Below are 26,458 nucleotides of genomic sequence, written 5' to 3' on the forward strand. Positions count from 1 at the left end.
GGCATCAAAACAAGATTAGTCCCAAATAAATGGGTGACTAAGCTGAAACTAATGAACTTGATGTTTGTTTAAGCCAGTTCTGAAATGCTCCACAATATAGAAGCAAGCTCATTTCGATGGCTTGAATGAAGTTCTTAATATATCAATAATTTTTATTTATTGTAGGCTTTTAATATTGTTTTTGTTCACAAAATACTCGAACTTAATTTTGTTACAATTGGTTATAATTATTATTCGGAAAATGTATTGGTGAAAATCAAAACAGCATCAACTAAATGAATTTAAGCCATGTCTTTAACCAGGCGAATTTATACAGAATTTTATCAGGTACTGAGAATACTGTTGCCTTTTTAAGGGCGTCGCTTAGTTGAAAGATAATCACAACTTTTCTGGTAGTTGAAATTGAGCTTAAGCCTGATCAAAATTAAATTGGAAAGCTTATGGCTTTTGGTAAAGTTTTGCCAGCAGATGCAACCTGTGCTGTGCCACCTTGTGGCAATATAAACTAGCGCTAAAATGCGCACAACTCGTTCATCAAATCATTTTATGATAACGACCTACAACCGAATTTTAAAAGAAGCAAAGAGAAGACAAGAGCAGGCAAATCGTGAGCTTTGGCATCTGGAACGGCAACTGCAGCTGCAGCAGCAGCAGCAACTGCTAGTGCTTCATGTATATGCAACAAACAGGGGCAACTCAATTCTCAGTCAGTCGAATGGAGACTTGACTAAATGGGTCATACGGCTGAGTGCATTTTTGGGCGCGTCAAAGACGTCGATGTGTAAACATCAGCAGCTGCCTGACTGAGACGCAGTTCCGCTCCCTATTCCACTCAACTGCTACCCAACTGTTGCCCAACTGCTGCCAGATTATTACAGTGTAATGCGTCGCTTTCTACTTACTATACTTGCCGAGCAATATGGAAAATGTGTCACTGTCCCTCTTTGCCCTTTTCCACCATTCAGTGTTTCCTCTTGCCTTGCATTTGCCTTTGCCTGCGAAATATGCTAATGATCAACTTGAGACATGTTCAAATTATTGTCGAGCAGCTGCTCTGCGTCCAGCAAGTTAAGCTTCTGCAGCAATGTCTTAAAACTACAAATTCTGTTGCAAAAAAACAAAAACCTATTCATGACTTTTTCACAACTTTGAACTCTCCCATTTACTCAACTGTTGTATCCCGCCATCAAACAAAGAGAATCAGTCCTGCTAATTAACTGTGTTCATAATTTACTTTTTCTTTTCTTATATTTCTATTTTTATCCCATTTTATTTTATTCTGCGTTTTTTTATTCAATTTATTTTTTTGTTATTTTGCGTTGCTGCAAATTACGCGAGTATTTAATATAAATTTAATTAGCGCTGCATATGATTAACATTAGAGCTGGCGGCAATTTTATGCAACTCCCAGACAGACAATTGAAGCGCACCGAGAATTGCTGAGAGGTTTTTATTGTTATAGATTTAATTATTCAAATGATGTCGGTGGAAAATAAAGTGTGGATCTTCACAAGTAAAAATTTCAGTAATTTTGTAATATAAATTATCTCTATGCTTACACAAAATAAGAATTATTTTTGAAAAATTATATAAAACCGTAACTATATAAGTGTTTCGGTATTCGGCTCTTGAAAAAGAATTTAATTCGTTTTTGTTCGGTTAACGGTTTCTACACCTGTTCCGGCATTATTTCCTGATTCAAATATAGTAGTTGTTTTTTCGTTTTATTACCAGAAAATCAGCATAAAGAATACAATAGACTTAGTAAAAGAATAAGCGACAGCTTAGACTAGCTAAGATTAATTACTTGAGCTAAGTAACAGTTGCACAACTGAGAAAGGATTCTCATAGCTGTCAGCTTGTTTGTCTTCTTTCTATTCGTGAGTAACTTATCTAAAATGACAATAAGCTTAGTGACACCTCCACTGCTCTTATACTATCGCTCTCTCTCTCTCTCTCCTTGAACCCTTTCCCACTATAACTACTTTTTTGCACACTCCCCCTACTGGTTTTAATTGCAATTTCTGCTTTCGTTGCACATTTCAACGTGTGTTCCAGTTTTGTTTTGTATTTTTGTTTCTTTTATTTCCTTCTGCGTTCCCTATCAGCTAACTAAGGCGCGACAAGAGAATGGTCTTTGCCAACTCACTAATACTCACACACACACACACACACACAACAACAACAAAATAAAACAAAGAACACACACACACAGAGACATACGAATATGTAGCACAAATTGCACATTTTCCCCATTTGCCACTTGGCGAGCGTTGAATGTGATTGTAGCGAATGCAAGGACGAATGCACAGGATCCCGCATTAGTTCACGCACGGTTCAGTGCGCCAAACTTAATCCTTGTGCTCTGCCCCCACTCCTTCTGTGAGTGTATGAGTGTGTGTATGTGTGTATGTGTGCGTGCTTCGCTGGATCGTTAGTTTATAATTTTAAAGTTGGATTAAGCTTGCAGCGTGCTGAGGCAAGTGGTGGTGGTGGTGGTGGTGGTTCGGGTGCTGCGAAGGACACCACAAAAAGAATGTTCTGGTAAAATCAGGTCAAATGTATGTGTCACTTTTACAGCTTATTATGGCAAGCAGGATAACCGACCTCTGCTCTCTTTCTCTTTCTCTCTCTCTCTCTGTCTCCCTGTGTCTCTATTCAGCCTCAGCTTACCTCGCGCTTTGGTTTATCCTTCTCCTGCAGCCTTTATGGGCTACATTATCGCATAATGTAATCATTGGCTCAATGATGGCATGTCCTCAAGACAAATTCTTTGTTAACGCACCGCACACCCGAGCACAGTCGAGGACAACAAGGGACAGCACGTTCCTGTAGTGCTCCATAAAAAAATCCAATAAAATAATAAAAGTTAGTTTAGTTAAAGGCAATAAAATGACAACAACTCTCACATCCTGCGCGTTATCCTGTAAGCATTGCGCACACAATGACAATTTGTCTTCGGGCTGCATTTTATTAAAATGTTGCTTAAATAAAGGATAGAAGAAAATTAACGTTATAGTGGGGTCTGATCGACTATTAAAGCCCTTTTTCTCTACTTCGACATACTTATTAGATAATAAAATACATGTATCCTTAAAGGAACTTTCAAGTAAAATGTGTTACATATTGTACTACGGAAAATAGTTTTCTTAATTAACTTCGGTCACAGTCGAATTTTCAGATTAGATAGAGATCATGTTAATATTGTTATATCTTAAGAACTAATTGCAATCTCATGTCTTCTTCTGCCAGTTACATTATTTACCACCAAGTTCATGTACCCTAAGGCGCCAAATTTCATTATTCACTAAGTATAAAAGGTTCTATTGTTAAAATCAATAGCCCACCCCCTACTTACTTGCCATAAGAATTTGAATAAAAGGCAGCCATTATTCTCTATAAATTCAGGTGCCTGCGGCAAACTCGATTTTTCCTTGAGAACTTTTTACAAATATGCGAACAACTATTTTTATTGTTGAAAGTTTAATTTTTTTCGTGACTTTTATTAAAGTTTAGTTTATAAAGATAGGCCTTCAATATACGTTGCTTTTTATTTTTATATTAACAACGAATTTTTTGCGAGTTATTACAAAGTTTTTGGTTGTGTAAGAAGCCATTCCGCAGGAAGTTCTTAATAAGGTTGTTCGTCACAAATAAAAGTTCATTATGGTAAAGTTTGTGGTAAAGAAGTTCCATTCTGTGCCACCTTAAAGAATTTACCTGTCTCATTGCAAAACGCATTTAGATTTGCCACAAACAACAAAAAGTTGCCTCAACTCACACAAAAACTAATAAGTTTTTCCGGAAAAAGATTTGCACTTGTTTTCTTAAGTTTCAAGTTGCTGAACGAACACTTGTAACGATACTTTTTCTTATGCTCTTTCAGCAATTTTTATGACTACATTCGTCTCCCTCTTTGTCTCTTGTTTCACTATCTCTATCTCTCTCCTCTCTGGTCAATTAATATTTGTTTTCTGCTTTTTGGCAAACAAATTTGCATATTTATTGCACAGCGTTGTAGTGCGAGTAAAAATGGGGGTAAATAAATCTGCAAGAACTGTAAACGGCCATAATGTAAATAACGGTAACCATAAACCATAAAAAACGGCTGCAAAGTGAGCCAAAATGAGTTGCTGCTTATCGGCCATATTGATCTGGTTCTTAGCACAAAAAATATGTTTACTTTGAGTCAGCGATTTGATGTACGAGTCGAGATATTCGAAATGAGATAACTTCCAATTTATTGTGTTTTTCTTTTAGCTCACACACAAACACACAGGCACCAACTTAAACACAATTGGCAACATAACAAAATCAAATGCTTTGTGTCTACAACTTTTTAATGCGACAACTGCCAAACAACGAACAATGAACAATGAACAATGAACAACTAAAAACGAAGAACAACAACAAATGGCAAGGGCAATTTGTCAGAATAAACTCGTACACTCATATGTATACTAACTTAGAGAGAGTATATGTTGCCGACTTGGGTCCACGATAATTGATTTACTTTCTCCTCATTGTCGTCAATCAATTGCCATTCCCATTGCCATTGCCAGCACTCATACGCCACGTACACCCGCTGTCAACTACAACGACGACAACGACATCATAACGAGCGACTCACACACACACACACACACACACACACACACACACACACACACGTATACCCTCAAACATGCTGGATTGCTGATAACATTCGACTTTGGGTTCAGTTTCGATAGATGGGCGTGGTTACGCCCATTGATTGATGTCATTTTGTCAGTGGCAATTCCAGCAGTGCCACCAGGGGGCACTCAACTTTGCTCAGCACTCTGATAAAGGCTTAGGTTGGAGTGCAGTCAGCGTGATAATCTATCGGTTACCAAAGTAACTGAATCTAAAACGTAGCTGGCCTTAAATATAGAACAAGCTACAAGTTTTAGTATTTTAAATTGTTCTACTTATAATTGTTTTATTTCGTAACAGTTTTTGATTTTTTATTGAATGTTGTGTGTTCTATGCAGTTTCATTAAATCTTTTATTTTTTTTAAGTAAAAAAAAACTATTTGGAACCTCTAAGCATAGAATTCTTTTCAGTGTATAGCATACTTTTGGGACCTTTTATAGCAAGCGCATATAACATACTGCTTAAAAACTTGTCAGCGAAATGTAAAACACAACAAAAATGTATAAGTTTTTGAATAATAAAAGCAAAGCAAACTTAATGTTTAAATAAATAAAAGCAGATTTTAATTAATTGAGTTCATTATAGATTAATTTAACATTATTTTTCGAAAGGTTTAATAACAGCAGAGCAGACGATTAATAAACTAAATGTGTTTCCGAACTGATTTTAAGTCATGTCCAATAATTTTTTGTTTGTTTTTTAATCAAGCTGAACTTCTCTCTCTATCATTATATCATCTTTTTAGTATTAAGTTGCCAAAAAAGTTGCTAAAGTTCAGTAAGCTTCCAGCTAAATATAGAGGTTATCATTTCATATCAAATAAGCTTGACAATCCTTCTTAAACTTGGTCCAACTTAGTAAATGCATACGTTTACTTTGATTATTGCCATCTTTTACGTCTTCTACTTCTCTTATATATATTTTTTTGGCTATTGTTTATATTAAATGAATTGATAAATGTAATATTTGCTTCTCTTTGCGACTATTTCAACTGTTATAGTGTCTGTGAGTCGTGTTCTTGGCACGTTGCCATCTCCACTCGCAGCGTAATTTCATGTGTGTCTCGCACAATTGCGCCATTTAGATGAGATGAGATTGAGCGTGCCAATGTCAGTGTGTTCCTCTGCGTCTGTGCCTGTGTGTGTTTGTATTAGTTTTACTGTTTGATGGCTAAAGTTTGGCACGTGACAAAAGCCTGAGCCCGCTGTGGACCCAAGTGTGGGGTCTGAGCCCGGCGCTAAGTCGCGATGTTGGCCACAAAATGGCAAGCAGAAATAATGATGCTTATATTTATGAAATTTATGCGTGACACCCACTTGAATTCGACTATTTTTTGTGTGTGTATGTGTGTTTAGCTCTGTATGTATGCTGCTTATCAGCAGGCCACCAAAAGAGAAGACCTTTGCTAGCTGCGGGATGCCCAACAGGAAGCGTTGCGTTTTTCTCATGTTTTTAATCTTAATAAGAGACAATTTTTTTTTTTTTTTGCCAAAAATGACAGTTAGGAGAATTGGTAGAGGAGGTATAAGATGGAAAAATGGGGAAGCTGAAACTACTGGTAACAAAGTGCTGGGCAAAATGTTTGTGTCATAAGAGAGAGAACATAAGAATAAGGGCATGACATACTTACTTGTAGGCCCTGACCCTATTGGCCATTATTATCAATGCATGCGGGTGCTAAAGTTTTGTCCTTTTCACACTTAACTTTCTTCTTTCATTCATTCATAAAATGAAATCAAAAGATCATAAACACTTCAGCCTATAAGGACATTTATTCGAATGTGTCTGCTGTTTGCTCCCCGTCTGTGTCTGCTCGTGTGCCAGTCAAAGATAAACACGATTATATTTCTATTTTTATGCCCAACAGCGTAGCTATTAGATAAATAATATAGCTGCTTCTTTTTAGTCTTGGAGATTCATTTTCTTTGATTTTTGTTTGGCTTACGTCGAAAAGTTTGCAACAATTTATCGTTCGTTTTTCGTTAGTGTGAGTTTAAGTTTGTTCTTGGCAGGCGTTGCTGGATAATCAACAAACATATAAATAAAGCCAATAATGGCTGGAAAATTGATGCGTTTTTCCTTAAACTTGTATACCCTTTAGATAATATAAATCCGAAGAGGGAGAAACGATTGATTTCTCAAATTACAAAGTCATTGAAGATATTTTATTTAGTTTTTAAAGAATACGCATTTATTTTTTCGACTTACAGGGTATTCAATTTTCGTTTACTCCAACCTACATCATTTAAGCTTTAGTATTTTATTTGTTGAGAATTTATTATTGAGCTTTTGAGCCGCCCTTCAGAGTGCTTTCCATTGCCTGTCTCAGTCTTTGACCTCTCCAAAGACGGTCACCAGATTTCATGTCGAAGTAAGTAAAACTGGGGTCATCCGTCGTTTTGGGTCTGTATAAAATATTTATGTACTTGTTGGCCCTGCGGCAAAAGTTGCCTGTTCATTTTGCTGTATGTTCTAATCAACTTAAACAATTTTAAATATTTATCATAATTCGCTTTTGGCGCCTATTGCATTTTTAATGCCTCAAATTAATATTTGTTAAGCATGAAATACGGTTTTTTAATTTATTATGAATTGTATTTTTCAATGTGCTGCGGCATTGGCCTCTAGCCATCATTCAATGCTCTAATAAAATCGACAAATTGCTTCCAGTTTCTGACAAAAATTTGCTCTGTTGCATTTTTCATCGGCAGCTGCAGAGGCAACAACAAAAACGATTGCAATTTTAAATGACTATCGCAAAAATCAAATAAATAACAAAAACCTCCTACATATAGTATTTATTAGACAAATGAATGCTAATAAAGTTGTATATAGATCATTCCTGTAGAGATACCCTGTAGTTGTTTTCTCAATTATTAGATTTTTTTATATTTTTAATATTTTCTTTGATTAATCTGTCTGAGCACAAAAATAAATTTTTATTTCTTATTGCTATAAGAAAAATTTAGCATTTTTTGGACGGATTGTAGAGAATGAAATCTCTTTATAAAAAGGTATTCTAGAAAATATAATCAATATACAGCTATATTAATAATGACTTAACTTCTATAAATTTAATAAGCTTGTTTGTCAACTTTTTGGTGACAGAGTATAATAAAATTTAGGGCATATTATAAACCTCAACTGTGCTCTCCAAACACGACACAAAGTGTGCACAGACATACGAGTATAAGGGACAATAAAATGGGGAGTAACAGGCTATAAATAAGAAGAAAATAAAGAGAAAAGAGCGTAAACGTTGAAAATCAAATAAATCAAATGCTCGTAAATAAATCATTTGAATTTATTTTCATATGACCAAACGAAATGTTGACAAAATAAAAGCACAATAAATATACTTGAAATGGCAAGCAAATACAACATGACGACTCGACACGTTGCATAAGGACCTTCCGCCGTTCGCAGGACACGAGCCACGAGACAACAGACACAGGAGTGACAACTTAACAGGGAAGGTGCCACAACCACGGACACTACAGATACGGACATTTCAGCTTAAGGACCTAAAAGACTGACTGACTGACAGAGAGACAGACAGTCAGAAAAACTGTACTGCCGTTTGGGCCAAAGCTAAAAATGTTATTTTCTCACTTCCTGCACCTTTGTTTCTCTGTTGTGTGTGTGTGTGTGTGTGTGTGTGTGTGTGTGTGTTGAAGGTGTGTGTGACTGAGTGTTGTATGCCTTGCACTTGTGGTTAGTTATTTGGCTGCTGTTGCTGCCACAGCACTCAAATATTTGACGAATGACGACAGCTTCGCTGCCTCCCTTGATTCCAAACTTATTTTCTCTGAAAAGCTTACAATTTCATTATGATGCCATTTTAATACCCTATCCGATGGAGGCTGTGTTTAGGCCATAAGCATAATGATGATGAAAATAACTTTGTATATGAGATATTGTTTTTATTTTATTTATCTATCAATCTTGCAGGAAGACAAACGATTGTCGTATCATAATGTTGAACTCAGAATTTAAATTGCATATTTTATAAATATATCTATCGATTCATCTATCTACAGAGTGTACTTAGTGACATTATATTTTGCTTATTGCATAGTAAAATTAAGTATTCCCTTTCCAGAGTGTGTATGCAAACTTGTGCAATCTGTCGATGTTTGTACTTATGTGTCTATTTATTATACTATTCTTTGTTTATTATTATTTGAAATAAATAGCATACAATTTGTGTTTTTATTTCAATATACAACCAAAGACGTATTGCCGAACTCATTAGAACTATTGCCGTTTAAGGATCTTTAATTAATAAATTGTCTAATTGTAATAAATCTAATTGTCAGTCCTTTTACAGTTTGAGTACTTCTACAATTCATGTACACAAAAATTAATTAGAGAATTTGAATCGCTCTATATATTTAGCTCTATATATATTTTTTTCTTCACTTGTCTATCTTATTTTCTATCAATCTACTTGTCTGCATTTTAATGGTGCTTCAAGTAAAGTATGATATTGTCGTCTCATATTAATTAAATGAGTTCAATTAATTCTGCACGTGCTGTCACTCAACATCGTATTCGTATCTATGACATCCTAACAACACAAAATGTAGTCGCTATACCAACAATTTAAAGTGGCAGCGAATGTCAAAAATAAAAGCTTAACAAGAATAAAATCTGTATTATCAGGCCTGTTTCTCTTTTCACTTGTTATTTTAAAGCGTTTTTTAAAGTTTATTTTGTTGACACTGCATTCAAGTAAAATACTTAAAAACTATCAAACAAATTTTGCGAAATGAAATTAGAACAGGTTACAACAATTTATTTTCGGAAAATCTTGTCTAAAGTGAAAACTCGAATATAAAAGAGAACATCGTAGTAGAGTTTTGTGTATAACAATTTAAACTTTTTTCTTTATCACTAAAATTAAAAAAAATAACGTTTACGATATTAAATATTTATTGGAGCCTATTTTTAACGCAATCTCCTGCTCAATTCTGAAGCTTGTCTAAGGAGTTCATCATCCGCTTTATGCATTGCTGAGCACTTTCAAGCTTGTGACGTCATAAATGCTTCTCGTTTCCACATTACCCATTTTACTTGCCTGTTGTTGATTGCTTCAACCAAACATTTCCACTCGCTGTACAAATTTGGTGCTCTCAAGAGCCTTGCCTCAACTTAATTTGCCAATGCTTTTTGCCTGGGCCGCCAGCAAATCCTTTAAGCCCAAGCGTTCGTTGTTGTTTATGCCAACTGCTACAACAAGTAAACAGCCAAACAGCCAAGCAGCCAAGCAGCCAAACAGGCAGTCAGGCTTTCAACAACTCGTCGGTTGCAAGTTGCCTGGCTGCGTGCCGTCTCAACTTAAGCTGTGACAACTTCTCCTTCTCTCTCTGGTATCTCCTTCTCATCATCCCTCTGCGAGTGCCTACATCTAAAATTAATGCAAACTGGCATAAGCCGAGGCTCTCTACTGTCGGCTTGCTGCGTTGTTAGTTAAGTTGGCAACAAAAGTTGCCAGCATCTTGGGGGCAACTTGACTGTATAACTGTTTGTATGTGTGTCTGTGTGTGTCAAGTCCACGCCCACTGGCAAAACAAATTAATTACATTTTATTTAAGTTTGAATTTGTTTCGTGGCCAATGAAGACGATTGAATATTTCGTCAGCATATATTTGGCATTTCATTTGCCGCACTTTGTTGCAGTTGCAAATTGCACAGCGAAAGTTACCCGTTGTCTTCGCTCACTCTATCTCTCTCTTCAGACAGAGAGTCTGTCTTTCTCCTTCTGCTTCGCCTGCTGTTTCTTGGCTGGCACGTGCCGCACTTCCATTGTGCTAATTGAATAGTTAAGCGCATTTGATGTACCGCCAAGTGTTGCTTGGACGCAGACTGTTGCAATCTGTTGTTGTTGTTGAGTACTTCATTTGCAAGCGTGCCACTCGTGCAACTCGCTGTTGCCTTCTCCTGGCAGCTGACTGATGTGCAACAACAACAACAACCACAATCAGAATTATTACAACTACGACTACAATTCTCCAGTTAGAGCCTTTGTCTGCAACAGGCAATCTGCCACTTTTGCGGATATGCTGCTTATAATTGTTTTAGCCTTTCAACAGTGCAACATGGCAACAACTGCAATCTTTCTCTCTCATTCTCTCTCCCTCTCTATCTCTGTCAACAACAACAGCATCGAGGTGAACATATGCTCTTACGCTTTGCTGGCCTCTGAACTGGCTGTTGTTGTAACTCCAAGTGACGCCACTTTTGCATGTCATTCCTTCAACTTCTATGGTTGATGCTGTTCCTGTTGTTGCTGCTGCTGTTGCTGCTGTTGTTGTTGTCGTTGTTGTTGCTGCTGTTGCGTGGCTTATGTAGGTCACTTCTTGCGTTGTTAACTCATTTGAATTGCACGTCAACAGTTCGGAAAACAAAGCCAAAACTTTTGTCATTTGCCCAACAATAACAATAAGAACAACAACAGCAAATACAAATACTGCAGCAACAATAACAAAATCTACAACAGCGGCAACAACAACGTAAACATTGTAGACGTATTCATTTGAGAGCTACAAACAACTTTGTCGTTTAGAGCAGCTTTAAAAATTCGTGTTTTGCTTGATGTTTGCTAACCTTTTATAGAATTTGTTGAACAATTTCTTCAAAAGAATTTCCAGAACGTCTTTAAAGTGATTAAAATGAAAATTCTTCATTTTGTCAATTAAATTGATTATCCTTAAAACCATCCCAGATCAAATACTTTGCTATTTAATTATACCCGTTACTAAGAATATATGTTCAAATATATTAATATTATGTATTATCTTAATTAACCTCAGCAATAACCAAACTTATTAATTATTAAGGCAAGACAAGCACCCAAAAGTATGCAATATTTTTTATTAGATAATCATTTCTATGAAGTACTTTTATACATATTGAAATAAGTAACGGATATTCTATGGTAGTTTTATAGAAGTTTTATTGATAAGTAAATTCTAGATTACCCTGATATTTTGTATAGTATTAATGAGTATTTTCTAACTATATTTATGCAAAATGCATTTTTTTTATTGTTAATTGCAACAAAATATTAATTGACACTAAAAAATAAATGTTTGTATCACAATAATCGAGTAGATAAAAATTATTTTTGAAAATTTTAGTATTAAAATACTATTATGAATGCTATAATTCTCAGTATTTATCAATTTAAACCACAAAATCCATAATAACAGTTGTCATTATTTAGAGGGATTTATATTTACTAGAAACATAATTTGGCAAAACACTAATTAGCAACGCTCATTTATAAAAAACTTTGTTTATTTAACGTAAAAGCAAGTAAACTTTTTTTTTTGACTTCGTTCTGTGTTTGAAGCGCACTTTCATTTTCCTTTTTTGGGGCAAAGTTGTAATTAATAATTATAGAGGAAACCATTGAAGTAATATAATATTATATTTCCAATGGCAAAATTGCATTTATTTTGTTTGTCGGTTTGTTGGCAAAAATGACCAGCTGAAAGGTTTTCGGACTAATTTACTTGGCGTATTTCCTACTTTTTGGCGGGATCAGCTGGCAAGTTTATGTCCATTAAACTTCCGCCACAATTTCGCTTTATTTCTGGACTTTCTGGACTGAACTCTGGCTGCGGTTGTAACTGACTGGCCGGAAAGTTTATGCTTTTGTATTTCCGGTAAAGTAGCGCGAGGTTCTCTGTTTTCTATATTCGTCTATTCACTTTTTTTTATTTTTTCTTCGAGCGGAAAAGTGCAATTTTGAAATTTGTGCAGCAACGGAGGCGACTGAGTCTTTTATACTTGTGCTTTCTTTCACAAAAGTAATGTTCAAAGCTGAGCAGGATAAAGTTTCTGTCAGCGAATTGGGAAAGGGGAAAGGACAACAAGCTTGCTTAAGCATTCTTAAAGCTGTGACTGCAAAATATTACATTGCTGAGTCACATAAATTTGCATAAGTTGACTCAAAAATTGGGTACACTGGCTGAAGTTCTCAAATATTGACGCTAATTTCTCTGACCTCAATTGCAGCGAATTTAATAATAGTTACGCGTCACTTAGCTGTCATATTGCCAATTGATTTGACCAAAATGCGTTTTTTGTCGCACAATTACTATCGTGACGAGAGCTCGGAAATATGCTATGCATAATTTATGAACCAGGCTTATGTCAAGGGAGGGAAAAGCAGGCCCCGAAAACCGCCAATAACGGAACCCATTTGTATGCAGTACTCAACGCTTAAGCGGAAAAGCAATTGAGTTACTAATTACTTTTGCGTGAGCTTTAATCGCCTCTGGTCGCCTCACCCAGAGAGAGACAGACAGAGAGAGAGAGAGAGAGAGAGAGAGATAGAGAGAGGTCCTCATTTGGAGCGCCGCTTTGGCTGTCCATTAAAAGTACCTCCAAAGCGATGTTCGCTTAGGCGATGGCATAAACAATTAAATATTTACAGGCAGCAGCTGCTGTTGCCTCTGAATTTTACCCTAGTATTCTGTCAATTGCCTGCAGATAAAGGTCAAGGCTGTAAGGCAAGGATAGAATCTGCCTTCTCTTGGCGCTCATTTGCCTAAGTCTTAGCTGCGTTAATTGGCGCCTTTTGTTTGGCCTTAACTGCGCTAATGGCCATAAACTGTTGTTACAACCAACTGGGCAGCGACTGCTTGAAGTGCGATTGAGAATTTCTAAGCAACCCTGCCCTCAAGCAGCTGCCGTAGCTCATTCTAATTGCAAAACCGGGGCAAGGTAAATACCTTGCCGCAGGCCAACCGAATTCTAGTGCCATGAAAACCTTGACAACCATTTGCAGTAATAAGACCCTCATTAATGAAAAATTTGTACTATAGATTTACTTTTGCAATTGTGAAGATTCAAGAGATTTTAGACTGCATACTATCTATTGCAAGCTTGTTGACTTTAATTGTTAGTTGCTTAAAGTTTTTAAATTAAAATTGTGAGGCAAAACCCAGAACAAATTTTGAAAATCATCAAAAAAAATAAATGTTTTGAACAATGTGCTTAATAAAATTGAAACCGAAAAACTTAAATGAAATTGAAAATAAATTGTGCTGTCTAAACAACAAATTTTAGCAGACAAAGTTCGCAAAGCAAGTTTAAATTATATGACAATCTCATAAGTTCTTAATTGCTGCAAATTATAATCAAAATCATGATGACAATGACAGTGTCCGAGTTGACATTGTTGCTGCAGTTGGCATAAATAAACCAAAAAATTTAATTATAGTTCCGGCAAGAATGTGAGCTGAATATAAGCAATTTTAATTACCAGAGAGAACAATAAGAAAAATGAAAGCGAAAACACATCATAAAATTTGAACTCACAAAAATAATGCATATGCAAATGTTATGAGTCCTCTTAAAGAATTGTGAAGTTGTGTTTTATTTATTAAAATAAAATCAAATATAATTTCTTGCCTAGTAATATGAAAAACGTGCAACATTTCAAATTATACAACCGCCATAAAAGTGCACAACGCAAATTGCAAAAATATCTCAAAGGCAACAGCAACACGACGATCATTAAAAATCGTGAAATCAGCAAAGGGAAAAGCAAACTAACCAACAACAGGAACAAGAGAAACAGGAACAGAAAGCAAGCAGAAGCAGTTGCATTTATCATTTAATCATTCACAGCAAGTGCAACAAACTGAAATTACAAAGCTTCACGCCTCGGCATAACAACGTCGACAACGCGAACAACGCAATCAACGACATCAACAACAACGATAACAACACAGTGAGCAACTGGCGGCAACAACAAATTAATTGCTGGTTGTGCCACAAGGTTTGGCAGTAAACAACTGGTGACTGGCAACGCGGCAAATTGCTGTGCCCAAAGGTGTTGTTGCCGTGCAACCAGCAGCAACTGCAGCGACAGCAACAACATCAGCTCAATATAAAAAGCGTTTGCGTTTCTCAGCGTAGTTATGGTCGATCCATTAAAAATCTTTTGGGTTTTGACAAATAGCACCTATTTGGGTAAGTGTGTATAGCAATTTGTATATGTATGTGTGCGTGAGAGTGTGTGTGAGTTGTGTTGCTGTTGTGCAAACAAACTAAGTAGTCGAATGTGCACGCATATATGATTATTTACACCTGTTAAAATTTCATGATATGTGTACGTACATTAGGGTGTGTCCCTCTGTGTCTGCGTGTGTGTGTGTGTGTGTGTGTTGTAAGCCATACTAATGACACCCCTGTGATTGTGATTGTGTGTGTGCTCTTGTCTTCAAGCTTTTTAAATATGCATTAATATTTTTGCGAGTGGCTTTTCTGAGTGCGTTGCGACTTCAACTTAAATGTAAAACATTTTATTCGCTTTTTATTTTAATGGATGCATTAATTTAAGGACTAAGGACTAGCTAAAGCATAGGCACAACCACAGCAAACAGCAGCCATTATGCTAATGACTGTCATATGTTCAAGAGCACAAAAAGTGCTATAAAGAAAGGGTTTTACTTTGTGAAATAAAATAATATGATGGAGTTAATGTTATAACTTGTGCAACTTATTCAGTAAGTGACAGAGATAAATATAGTAAAAGATATTTCTCGAAACTTACAAAGGTGTTGCAAAAATTTTTAATAGTTCCAACACTCGAATATAAAAGTAATCAGTTGTCGATTAGGTTGTTATTATCACCAGATTTAATGCAATTAAATTTCGTATTTTTATTTACTGGAGGCTCAATTCCACTTTGCTACAATAGAGATGCAGGATATCGATAAGCTGTTTGATAAAGATTGCATATATTTTACTATACTCGTAGAAAAATACGTGTATATCTATACATTTTCTACAATGTTTTTATAAAATCTAATTTAATCCCCCAATGTATCTACAGGTCAATAAAGAAAATTATTTCTTCTTCTTTGTTTATAAAAACTTTCTCAGAATTTTAGTTTCTTTTTATTTGCATATTTATAAAATAGGACCAAATAAAGTGTATATTTTGAATCACTTTTTTTTTGACATTAATAAATTGCAAAATAACTATTTATGACCTGTCGTTGTTAAATCCTGCATTTAGGAAAAATGCAAATCTATTTGCAAGCATGAAAGGCAAAGCCAAATACAGAAAGTTTACCAGATAAAATAAAATTTTTGTATATGCTTTTAATTTACTAATTAGTTTTTCGACATACATAAACAAATAAATAAATAACGGCAATATATATTTTATTTGTGTTTTTGTTATTTTTTGTTGTCAACAGAAAATTTTAATCCCCTGGGCAGTAAACATTACCCATGCCCATTTATAAAAGCTACAAACATTGTGTAATAAATTAGCCAAGTTTATGATAATCTCCAAATTGTGTTTACACATGTATATTGGATTTAGTTTGCGACACAAGTTTTTCCCTTCAAAATGCAAAAACGAGAGAAAGTTTTATCCGGCTTTTCTACTTATTATTATAAGCTGAGTGTGCGATGTGGAAGGAGTAACGCTGCGTATGCGTAATGTGTCAAAATGTCAATGCCAAGGGCGAAATCTGCAAATGAGAAACATATCAAATGTTGATCTATTTATAAGTCAAAGGGTTCTGTCTGCTGTTAACTTTGGCAAACCAAATAAATATAACTAAATTAGCCTGCGGTCAAGTTCATACCGTGAGGGTTTCTGTGTGTGTGTGTGTGTGTGTATGTTTTAATTAGTTTTAACCTGAATTTATTGCTGTATTTGAGCCGTAATAAAATAACTTGCTGAGATAATGATAATAATAATTATCAACGCCAAAATCAAATTTTGAGCAAGTAAAGTTGGAGAGGGTAACAATGGGGAAAATGGCTTATAAGGTTAAGTAAATAAATAAAATAAAATAAATTAAATACTGCTGTAGAGTTGTAAGAGAGAATGAGATAAGGGGTAAGTAAGGGCGGAAGAGTAACATGATTATTATATATGACTGTCGAAATTGATCAGGTCAGCAAATTCTCTCGCCTGTATTAAAATCAGCGAGCGAAAAGTTTTTAATTGCGGCTGACCCTCAATGGACATAGGTCGTAATTAGCCCGCTGCCGAAAGTACGCTCCAGTCCGTGTCCCAGTCCGCTTCTTTGTCTCTATCCTGGTCCTTCTGTCTGCCCCTACCCATGTCACGTGCTTCTAAGAGCTGTTAATCAACAGCAGCAGTGAGCAGTGCGAAGACCTTGACAGCGACTGGCAGCAGCAACTCATTATGGCTGACAAAATATTTGTCAGCTCATCAACCGTTGGCGTTACCGTAATCGCCATTGCCATTGCTGTGCGCCATATTTTTTGCGTCATCGTTCTCTCTTTTTTATGGATTTTGAATTCTTTTATTTTTACGTTGGTTTTTTTTCGTGTTTTGTGCGTTTTGTTTGCCGTCTGTCACTGAGCTCACTTCTCATTTATATTTGCGTTTTTTTGTTTCCGCGCACTTTTTAATTAGTCAGGGCTGCAACGACAAAAACAACAAATATCTGGAAAAGCGGCAACAGAGAGAATTTGATGTTATAAGGCATATAAAAAACAGGGCATCATTTCATAAGTTTAATTAACATTTCGGTAACAGCGTAAACAGCGGGTTGCAGTTGAGTTGAGCTGAGCTGAGTTTAGATTGAAGTGCAGGTCACATCCGGCAGCGGATGTTATCCTTTGGGTAACTGGCTATGTGCTGGTGCCCCCTCCTCCTGCCCCGGTAAGGTTGTTGATGGCTAATGAATACAAATATGAAATAAAAAAGTATATATTCAGATTATATATTAACATTTGTGGGTCGCGTCTCGCAAAGCAACACATAGCCTTGCTTTTGCGTTGATTCGCGCCTAATTGAAATTTCCCATCAACAACAGCAACAGCAACAACATCAACGAGAAAATCATATAGCGGTTGGCCTAAAAGTTAATGAGTTGCACAGCCGACGAGGCTGAGGTTGTAGTTGCCCCAAGGGCGTTTATTCGAATAACGTTGGGGTTCAACGAGTTTATTAAATGGATTTAATTGTGTTTTACTTTGTGAGCCAAACTGAGGTTTTTGCGATTTGCGGCTTTTTGCTGATTCAGCAAATCCAAAATTTCGTGCTATGTACATATAAATCATGCGGCTTGACTCAGTAATTACCAAAAAACATTGCATATTAAATTCCAGAATTTCTTATCAGCTGGAATAAAATTCGAAATAATTACCTTTAAAAATAGTATTGCTTTTAAAAAATAATATTAATTGTTTTACTGTACATTTTCTAACTTTATTTATTTTGATTAACAATAAAATTACAAAATTTATGAACTTTAATTAAGAGCAGAATCTGCTGTCAGCTCAAATTTATTCCATACTCTTTCATGTGCACTACTTTCCTTTGATTCCTTGCATGAATACACATCATGAACTGCGATTGTCAAATCATCAAGCACCAACAACAACAACAACAAAGAAAAAAAAAGACACCGAAAAGGGCTTCACCAAAAGTTCTACAATGCTTGACCCCCAACCTGCAGTCACCTTAAATGTAATGCGCTTTGTTGCCCTTTTGGAAAAACGTAACTTCCGTCTCAGTAAACTACTCTGTAACACACTCCCTCACTCCCTACCACTTACCTGCATCTACACTTTTTGTTTACCATGGCTGATTTAAGCATCTCTGACATTTGACGCCACATTCGCTCTACACTAAATTATAAAAAAATAGAGAAAAAAATATATATATAAAAAAAGACAGACAAAAAGTTTTAAAAACAGCACACAGCGTAGAGAAATAAGTCTTTGTAGAGGAATAAGTGTGTTTGTTTGTATGTGTGTGTGTGTGTGTGTGTGTGTGTAGTATGTGTTGGTGTTTACAGAATATCTTGTTGCTGCCAGTCATTCATAGACTGACATATGCTAAGGTATAGCGCGGGGCGGTGGGTAGTTCTGTTCTGGCTGTTAGTGTGCCAGTTATGAGTCCATAAATAGCTGAAGATAGAAAGGGAAAGGGAAAGGGAACGGGAAGGGGAAGAGGAAAAAGGCGGGCCACGTAGGCGCACTTCACGCTGCACGTTAATAGTTTAAAGTGAGTCCTTTTGACTGGCTGGCTGCTCAGTTTGCTGCTCAATTTAACACCAACAAAAAGTCCACTTAAGCAGGCAGCACACTCTGCCTCTTCTCCTTCTCCGCCCATTTTTGTGAGTGCCAAAAATTAAGTCAAAATAGCGTCGCGCAGGCAATAAAACAAATTCAATTTCAGATTCCTTTTGCAGGTGTATGTATACAGGTATTTATTTAGCCTGGACGAATAACATTCGGAGTGGCTTTGTAAATAGTAATCACTGCTTGTGGATTTTCTTTTTTTCGGTTTTTTACTATTATTATTTTTGACCTATTTACAGAAGTTGTACGCTTGAGTTGTTGCCTCTAAAAGAGTTGCTTGCGTGCTGTATTTACCATTGCTCATTTCTCATTTTCTTTCGCTTTCCGGTTTTGAGTATTACGTGATGCCCCCGAAAACTAAACAAGGTCGAGCCAAATTCAATATTAGATTTCATTTGTTATTATATTAAGAAAACAAATAAAAGTGAAACATCAACAACCTCCTTAGTTTTCATTTACAAAGCTCAAATAAATAAGAAAATACTATGCAGCTGAGACTGGGATTATCCTAACATTTCAGACAGGTCTTCATTTGTATGACTTTCAATAAACAAAAAGTCTAATGAAACTCGACTTTTGTTTGTAGCTCAAGAATAAATACAGTTTATTGGTTTTCTGTTTGGTTTCAGCCTTTAACTTAGTCTATCTTTTTGCGACTTTTAATACTAGCAAAAACCATAATTATTGCATATCTAAATTTTAGTCTATTTCAATATCAATTTTTTAAATTTAAATCTTGCTTACAAAGTGTACCTATCCAATAGAACTTTGTATGTATTGTCTAATTTACATCAACAGAATGCTTATCCCCAAGTTCATACACCAAAATAGTTCACATTTGTATTGAGAATATATTGTAATTACATTTGCAAAATAATGTAAGTACAAAGTATTTGGCAAACATATTGAATAAGGCTATAAAGCGCACTCAAAACAAAATCATTGAATGGCTCTTTATATTGAACATGCTTTTGTAATGTAAGCTTGAGAGTTAAGGGTAGAAATGTCTATAGAAAATAAATTTAAAGTTCGCAGAGCATGAATTTATAAGCCTTTAAATGTCATGTAAAAGATTAAAATGCAATGCGAAGTGCGTTTAATAAAATGGTTTATGCATTTTCTTCAGGGCGATGGTGAACGGCAAAGGCAGGCAAAGGAACGCCCAAGCAACCGTCGTCTTTTCAATATTACGCATACGCAACGAGTGCCTGTCGACTGCCTGCTGGCAATATTAATTTTCCAACAACTTTATGATGTGTGACCATTTGTATGTGCATGTGTGTGCATTTCTTTCTCTCCCTCTCTTTCCCTCTCATTTTTCTGTTCACTAAGAGCATTCACAGCATTTATTTTGGTAGATATATATATATATATTTATATTATTATTTATTTATACACAGTATTTTGTTTTTTTGTCTTATTTTATACCAGAATCTTTTGTGCTTACACAAGTTGTAGTTACTATAAAATTCTCACAGGAAAAGCAGATTATTGCTTCCGGATGTGGGCAACTTTATAAAAGAAGTAAACTTTTTGCCTCACCTCCTGCGTTGAAGTGGCTTTGATGTGTGCATTGCTTGGCTGCCAAAAGTGCACTTCAAGAAATCTCTTTCAAAAGAGCTTTGCTCTGGCAAAATAAACCAATTATGGTATATACATCAAATATTTAAATACTGTTTACATTTTATTCGATATGGCAATTTTATTGAACCTGATGCAATAAAATCAACTTGCAAATTAAGCAAGGGATCACTTCATATAATATTGAACATTTAGGGTGTTAGTTTTCAAAAACTTTTTGATTAAATGAAAGTTTCAAATAGATTTCTGCCACACATACATTGCTCGGCTATATAGAAAGTCATTAGCGCAGCACAAATAAAATTTAGAAGCAGCAAAACCAGAGAGAAAACTCTTGAAAGTCCTCAACAACTTTGGTTTAGCAAGACATTAGCAGGAAATAAGCAAATAAAAGCGACCAAAAAAACTATACAAAGTGCTGAAAAGTCCAACGTTAGAGAGCTTGAGTTTTACTTGCAGCTTTGGGGTGCACTTTGTGGGATGTTCGGGTGAGACCGAACTACAAACTTATTTCACTTTGAGACAAAATGTTTTCTAATTTCTAAACGAACACATAGAGAAAAATAAAGAGGAATAGAAAGCTGAAGAGTCTTTGTTAAGTGACATTGCAACGAGCTGTTTATTATTATTAATTTCATTGACAATTTAATTATGCTCATTACGAAAGCAGCTTGCCTCAGAAGCGTGTCACAGTTTAATGCATGCCACGTTTCTCACATAAACCAATCCAATTTACGACACTCACAAACGCCAAAGGCACGCGCGGCAATTTGTCAATCGATAAATTCTGCCATAATTAATGCTGCTTATTGGCATTTCATATACCACATTCCAAAAAAAAAAAATAAGTATCTGTGTTATCTATCTCGTTTTTCGCGGTGAGGTCTACATCGAGCACGACATACCCTGAGCCCATGTACTCTTTATAAAGTTGATTGTTGCCCATTTTCAATGCCAGGTATCAAAATTACACACCGCTATGAACAACTTTCGGTTTTCTGAAGTCACTGATCACTGCAGACTACGTTATTAATGCCGATTGAACTAATACATCACTCGATTCTCACTTCAACGCAAGGATCACAATTAATTTATAGTTAAATAATATAATATAATAATTGTTGAAAACAATTGAAATTGATTTAATGCGAATCTCAATCTATTCGATGTACTTATATTCGTTTACGACATTGGACTTTATTTCCTTATTCCTTAATACAGCTTAGACACAATTTGTTGCATAAGTTTGCCATTGATTTAATCAGCTTTGCTTTTAATTGTAATTACCCAAAGGGATGCTCTGTGAGCTATTAAAGGTGGTATACAGAATTGGGATATAGAACGTCAGGTAATAAGTATAAGGAAAATGTGAATAAAGCTTAAGAAGGGGAACAATCATTCTGAAAGCTGGCAGAAGATGTAAAACGAAAGGTAAGTGTGATGAAAGAGAAAGCATTGTTGTGGTGAAATTACAGTTAATATGGCAATAGATTCAACCAAAGGAAGTAGCTGAATAAATAACAGGCGATAGAAGAGCAACAATGCTACTTACAAAAAATATATTGCAGCCTCACATTTCCTACTAGATAAATGCAGAAAATCATGCTATTTATTTGTGATAAAAAGCTAAATTCAGATAAGTGTACATCCTCAGTTCACAGCCGATATCACTCAATAGAAAAAAGAAATGAAAAGAAAAAGAAAATAACAAGCTATTACATTTCCTTCACCTCACAATTAAACTTAAATTGAATTTCTAATACTATTAAAAGCCCTCAGCATGACTTGCATTATAAACTTAGGGCGAAATTTAATGTTTGCTTAGTTACGTTTTAGGATAACAATCATAATGTCATCAGCAGTAGCCGAGCTTTTATGATTTTGCAAAATCATTGTAGGGATTTTTTGCATTAACTTTTCGACTCATATCATTTTAATGTCATTGCTATAACATAAATATAAATAAAAAACAGACATTGAACTTGTACATACACAAATACATACATAAATGATGCTATAAACATTAGGAAATAACCAATTTGGCAATTTCCTATATGCGGTTCGTTTATGCATAAATATTGAAAGATGGCATCGAATATTTTTCACATTTAAGCATTGCAAATATTTTGGGAATTTTTTTTGCTAGATTTCATTGCGTTGGGCCGCAATAAACAATCTGTTTATTTTAATATGCCGCCGGCGTATGTGTAGCCATTGTAAAAATATTATTGCTCATACGCCATGTACGCCAAATATTTACCAAATATTAACAAATAAAGGCTCATTGAAGACAAAGATACACAATACAAGATACACTCTCGTTCTATGAATAAATCCATAAAATACAAAGACAAACACGAGCAAAGCAAATATCTACACACATTTATACACATATACTCACTTGAATATATGTATGTATTGATTCCCATGCGAAAACTATCACTGTAAATATTATGGGCACGAGAAAGACATGATTTTAGGGGGAAAGAGCGAATAAGATGCGCAGCATCGAAACATTCAAAATCTCATTGAGAACGTTTAACAACTTTGATAGGGAGATGGTAAGAAAACCAAAAACAGGAAAGGAAACATGTCGAGCAGCAACAGCGCCAACTTTGCGCCAAGGAGCAAAATCATCATCCTGCATGCTGTCGCCTTCGTTCTCGTCAATGTCGTCGTCGTCGTCGCCGTCCTGACGACTGCGAAAAAAGCATTAACCCGAATTGGAAAAAATTGGGGGAAAATAGAAAAAAAAAACAACAACATAAAGAGTAACAGCGAAAGCAGCCACCATACAAATTGGAATGTGTGTGTATGGCACACAAAACAATAATACGAAAGAATACGAATTCGAGTACGAGTCTGAGTACAAGTATTTGCCAACGTTGAGCAACAGAACGAGTAGGAAAAAACAAAAAAGAACACAAATAGAAAATACTGTTAGCTAGCCAAATTCTAGATACATAGAAATCCATATCGCAACTCTCACAAATAATATATGAATGGCTCCACATACAAATAGAAAGGTCCTGTTGTGCAAAGGACGCAAACGACACAAGAGCCGTGACAATCTTTTATGTGATTTCTTTTGCCTACTTTCGTAGTGCAAATGGTATGGAATGCCAGGCAATCCAAAAATAGGAGTAGAGCTGTAAAACTTCACTGAATCCTTCGTCTAGTGTAAATACTTACGTCTAGAGCATTTCAAATTTATGAGCGCCAAAAATGATTTAATATATGAGCATAGGAGGACTATGCAAAATGTTTACTAGTTCGACAGTCGTATACTTAAATTCTGCAGAGTAAAATTTGACGCATTTGTATTTAAATATAAGGATTTTCTATGCAGTTCAATTCAATTTAATATAATTTTGTTTCATAAGTAATTTCATATTATTTACAAATATGAAATGTGATAGATATCTAATGTGAATTAAATATTTAAAGATATATTTTTGTCAATACCTTATTGAATATTTTATTTAAAATAAATAATAAAATTAAAGGTTTTATTTGTTTCGAAATAAAGAGATTTTATTTCACCACATTTTAAGTTTAGATTTATCCAATACATATATCATTTAATATATGAAGTTTCGCCTAAAGTATGTTAAGCATTCCTTTCATAGAATTTTCCAAGCACCTCCCCCATTTTGTACTTACATTGGCTTGCTCGGCCATTAAATGGCTTTCCATTATCATCTCAAGTTCTTGGAGCTATGAAGCATTTTACCGCCAAACACACAATTTAACAATAGCTCAGCTCGGCTCAGGATGGGAGACGGGTGTTTGAGAAAATCGTTCTACTTTGGCAGTGTGGGCGATAAAAACAATTTGAAGCAGGACCTAAGCATAGCTCACAGGCACTCAAATAAAGTAAGGTCAAAAGGAAGAAGAACAATAACAAAATGCAAGAGGCAAGAATACCGGTTTTTTTTTATTTAACATTTTAAACTGACTTTTCATGCTAAATAAGTATGGCATAAAAACAACAACAAAGCTTGGAGAATAGGTTGCAGGATGTGGGCAGCCAGCAGCTGTGGTTGTGTGTGTGTATGTCTTTTGCTGTGTGTGTGTGATTGTTGGAGTCTCTGCGGGACAAACTGAGCAGCATTTCCCATGGTGTCTGTATATTAATTTATTATCATTATCAGTGATTTTAAAATGGCGTCGTGACATCGTAAATTATAAATGGTGTTGTCTAAGACTAGACCAGAGACTGGGGACTACTTAACGCCTGCTATGCCACAGTTTCTCTTCGTGTGCCGCATTGTTGTTGTTTTTGTTCTGGTTGTATTGCTGTGTATAATTTGTGGCATTAAAAACAGCGACATGTACACGTTCCTCAAAGTGTGTACCATGTGTGTGTACTTAATATGCTGTCAAAGGTTGCGTATGCGTAATATTATGCCAGAGACTCTAATTATGTACGAGGCTAGCTCAAAGTGTTTGTAAGTGTTAAATTTTTGGTTTTATAAATTCAAAAGTGGTGTAAATTTTTTATATTAATGCTAAGATTTAATATTCGAGTTTTAGTTACTTTACATTAAGAAACTCTACTCCAATCACTTCTCAGTTGATACACAAACAAAACTTCAATGTGAAGTTATTATTAGCTCTGATAATCCGCTAATCTTAAGCCTTAAATGAAACTTAATCTGACATAAAGTGGTTTTAAAACTACCTTATCCTACAACCCTCAGCTCGTCTACTTAGGTTATTTAAATCAAGTTACCCACGCACATTCTCTAATGCTTACATGCTTTAATTGAGCTGAAAGCTGTAAAGTTAACACACATCTTATGTGCTCAGAAACGGGGCCAAGTTGTGCCCCCTTTTTTCTGCTCATGCAGACGTTTCTAGACTGCGAGCTAAGCGATTTACGCGTCGCTAATTTACACTAATGTTTGTCATTTTACATTTTTGCATAAATGAACTGACAACAACTGACAACTGTATGTGTGACACACAAGGCAGAAGTTCTCTTGTCTCTGAGCAGCCTACCGCATCTCCCTCTCACCCTCTCTTTCTTAATGCTGGCAACACTTTTTCAAGCTGCTTAATCATTTAATAAGTAAATTATACGCCCCGTTGTTCACAAGGATTCCCGGCCAAACTCTTTAAATACATTTTGTGTTTCTGGCAGCACTGTGAAAATGTTTTTAATGAACTTAATTATTTTGCTCGGCTGCTGCCGTTTGCCATTTAAGATTTAAAAGTTTTCAGTTGGCCTTTTCTTCAATATCCAAGAGTTTTTGATCTTTTTACCAGAGTATTTTTGCAGAATTAAAAAGTTTTCAAGTATAAAAAACTATGAAAAGTATACTATTATTTGTATCATAATTAATTTAACTTCATTTATAAAATTATTGTGTCAACTCTTTGACTGAGCGTATTTATTTTTTTCACTTCTTCAAGTTACTTTTTTCTTATTTGTATCCCTCGTCCTTTTTATTCCAATCTTAATTAAGTTGAAAAGCTGCTGTGACAGCCGAGTATCTCGAGGTGCAGACGAAATAAATTTAATTTTGAGCAAACATAAAAGAAATGACATTCAATGTTGTCTTAATTACGCCCATGCCAACAGAAAATGGCATACTTATATTGCGCATACGCCAGGTGTGACAGGCGAGAAACCTCTTTAAGTTTTAATGGCATTACAAACTTAAGCAATTGACAAAATTAATTACAGCATTCAACTCAAAATACCCTCTCCATTTCTCCCTCTTTCTCATTGACTTTTGCAGCGACGAATATTCGATACCAGATCACAGGCGGTAACATAGGCAATGCATTTGCCGTACAGAACACGACCGGTGTCATCTACGTGGCCAGTCCGCTAGACTATGAAGCACGACCAAGGGTAAGTGGTAGTATTCAATGTTCTTTCGTTCTTACCCTTTTTGTCTATCGTTTGAGCTGCTGACAGGCGCTACTCAAAACTGGAGCTGTAACTTTTTGTTGTTGTTGTTTATTTTTTTTTTGTGTTCATCTTCTACTCTCTACATGTTTTTTTTTTCATTTTTTCTGGTTTTTGACTCAACTTTTGGTTGTGCATGCATAATTTATATATTTTTGCTGCCTTACTGATTCAACGAGAAA

At 35.4% G+C, this 26,458-nt stretch overlaps 1 protein-coding gene and 1 long non-coding RNA gene across 2 annotated transcripts in view; one reads left to right on the plus strand and one right to left on the minus strand.

The window, feature by feature from the left end:
* The first annotated feature begins 14,613 nt into the window (after window positions 1-14,613).
* Window positions 14,614-26,458, plus strand: part of LOC117779758 (putative neural-cadherin 2) — a 39,331-nt gene continuing 27,486 nt past the window's right edge. The window contains exons 1-2 of the mRNA XM_034616063.1: window positions 14,614-14,665; window positions 26,104-26,219. Of these exons, the coding sequence (XP_034471954.1) occupies window positions 14,614-14,665; window positions 26,104-26,219 (168 nt within the window). The remainder of the gene's footprint in view (window positions 14,666-26,103; window positions 26,220-26,458) is intronic.
* Window positions 17,165-17,515, minus strand: LOC117794502. Its single transcript, XR_004618437.1, has 2 exons — window positions 17,418-17,515; window positions 17,165-17,364 (listed from the first exon to the last, which is right to left on the minus strand). It is a non-coding gene; the product is annotated as an uncharacterized LOC117794502 (long non-coding RNA).

This window comes from Drosophila innubila (assembly GCF_004354385.1).
Source record: "Drosophila innubila isolate TH190305 chromosome 2L unlocalized genomic scaffold, UK_Dinn_1.0 4_B_2L, whole genome shotgun sequence".
NCBI classification, from domain to species: domain Eukaryota; kingdom Metazoa; phylum Arthropoda; class Insecta; order Diptera; family Drosophilidae; genus Drosophila; species Drosophila innubila.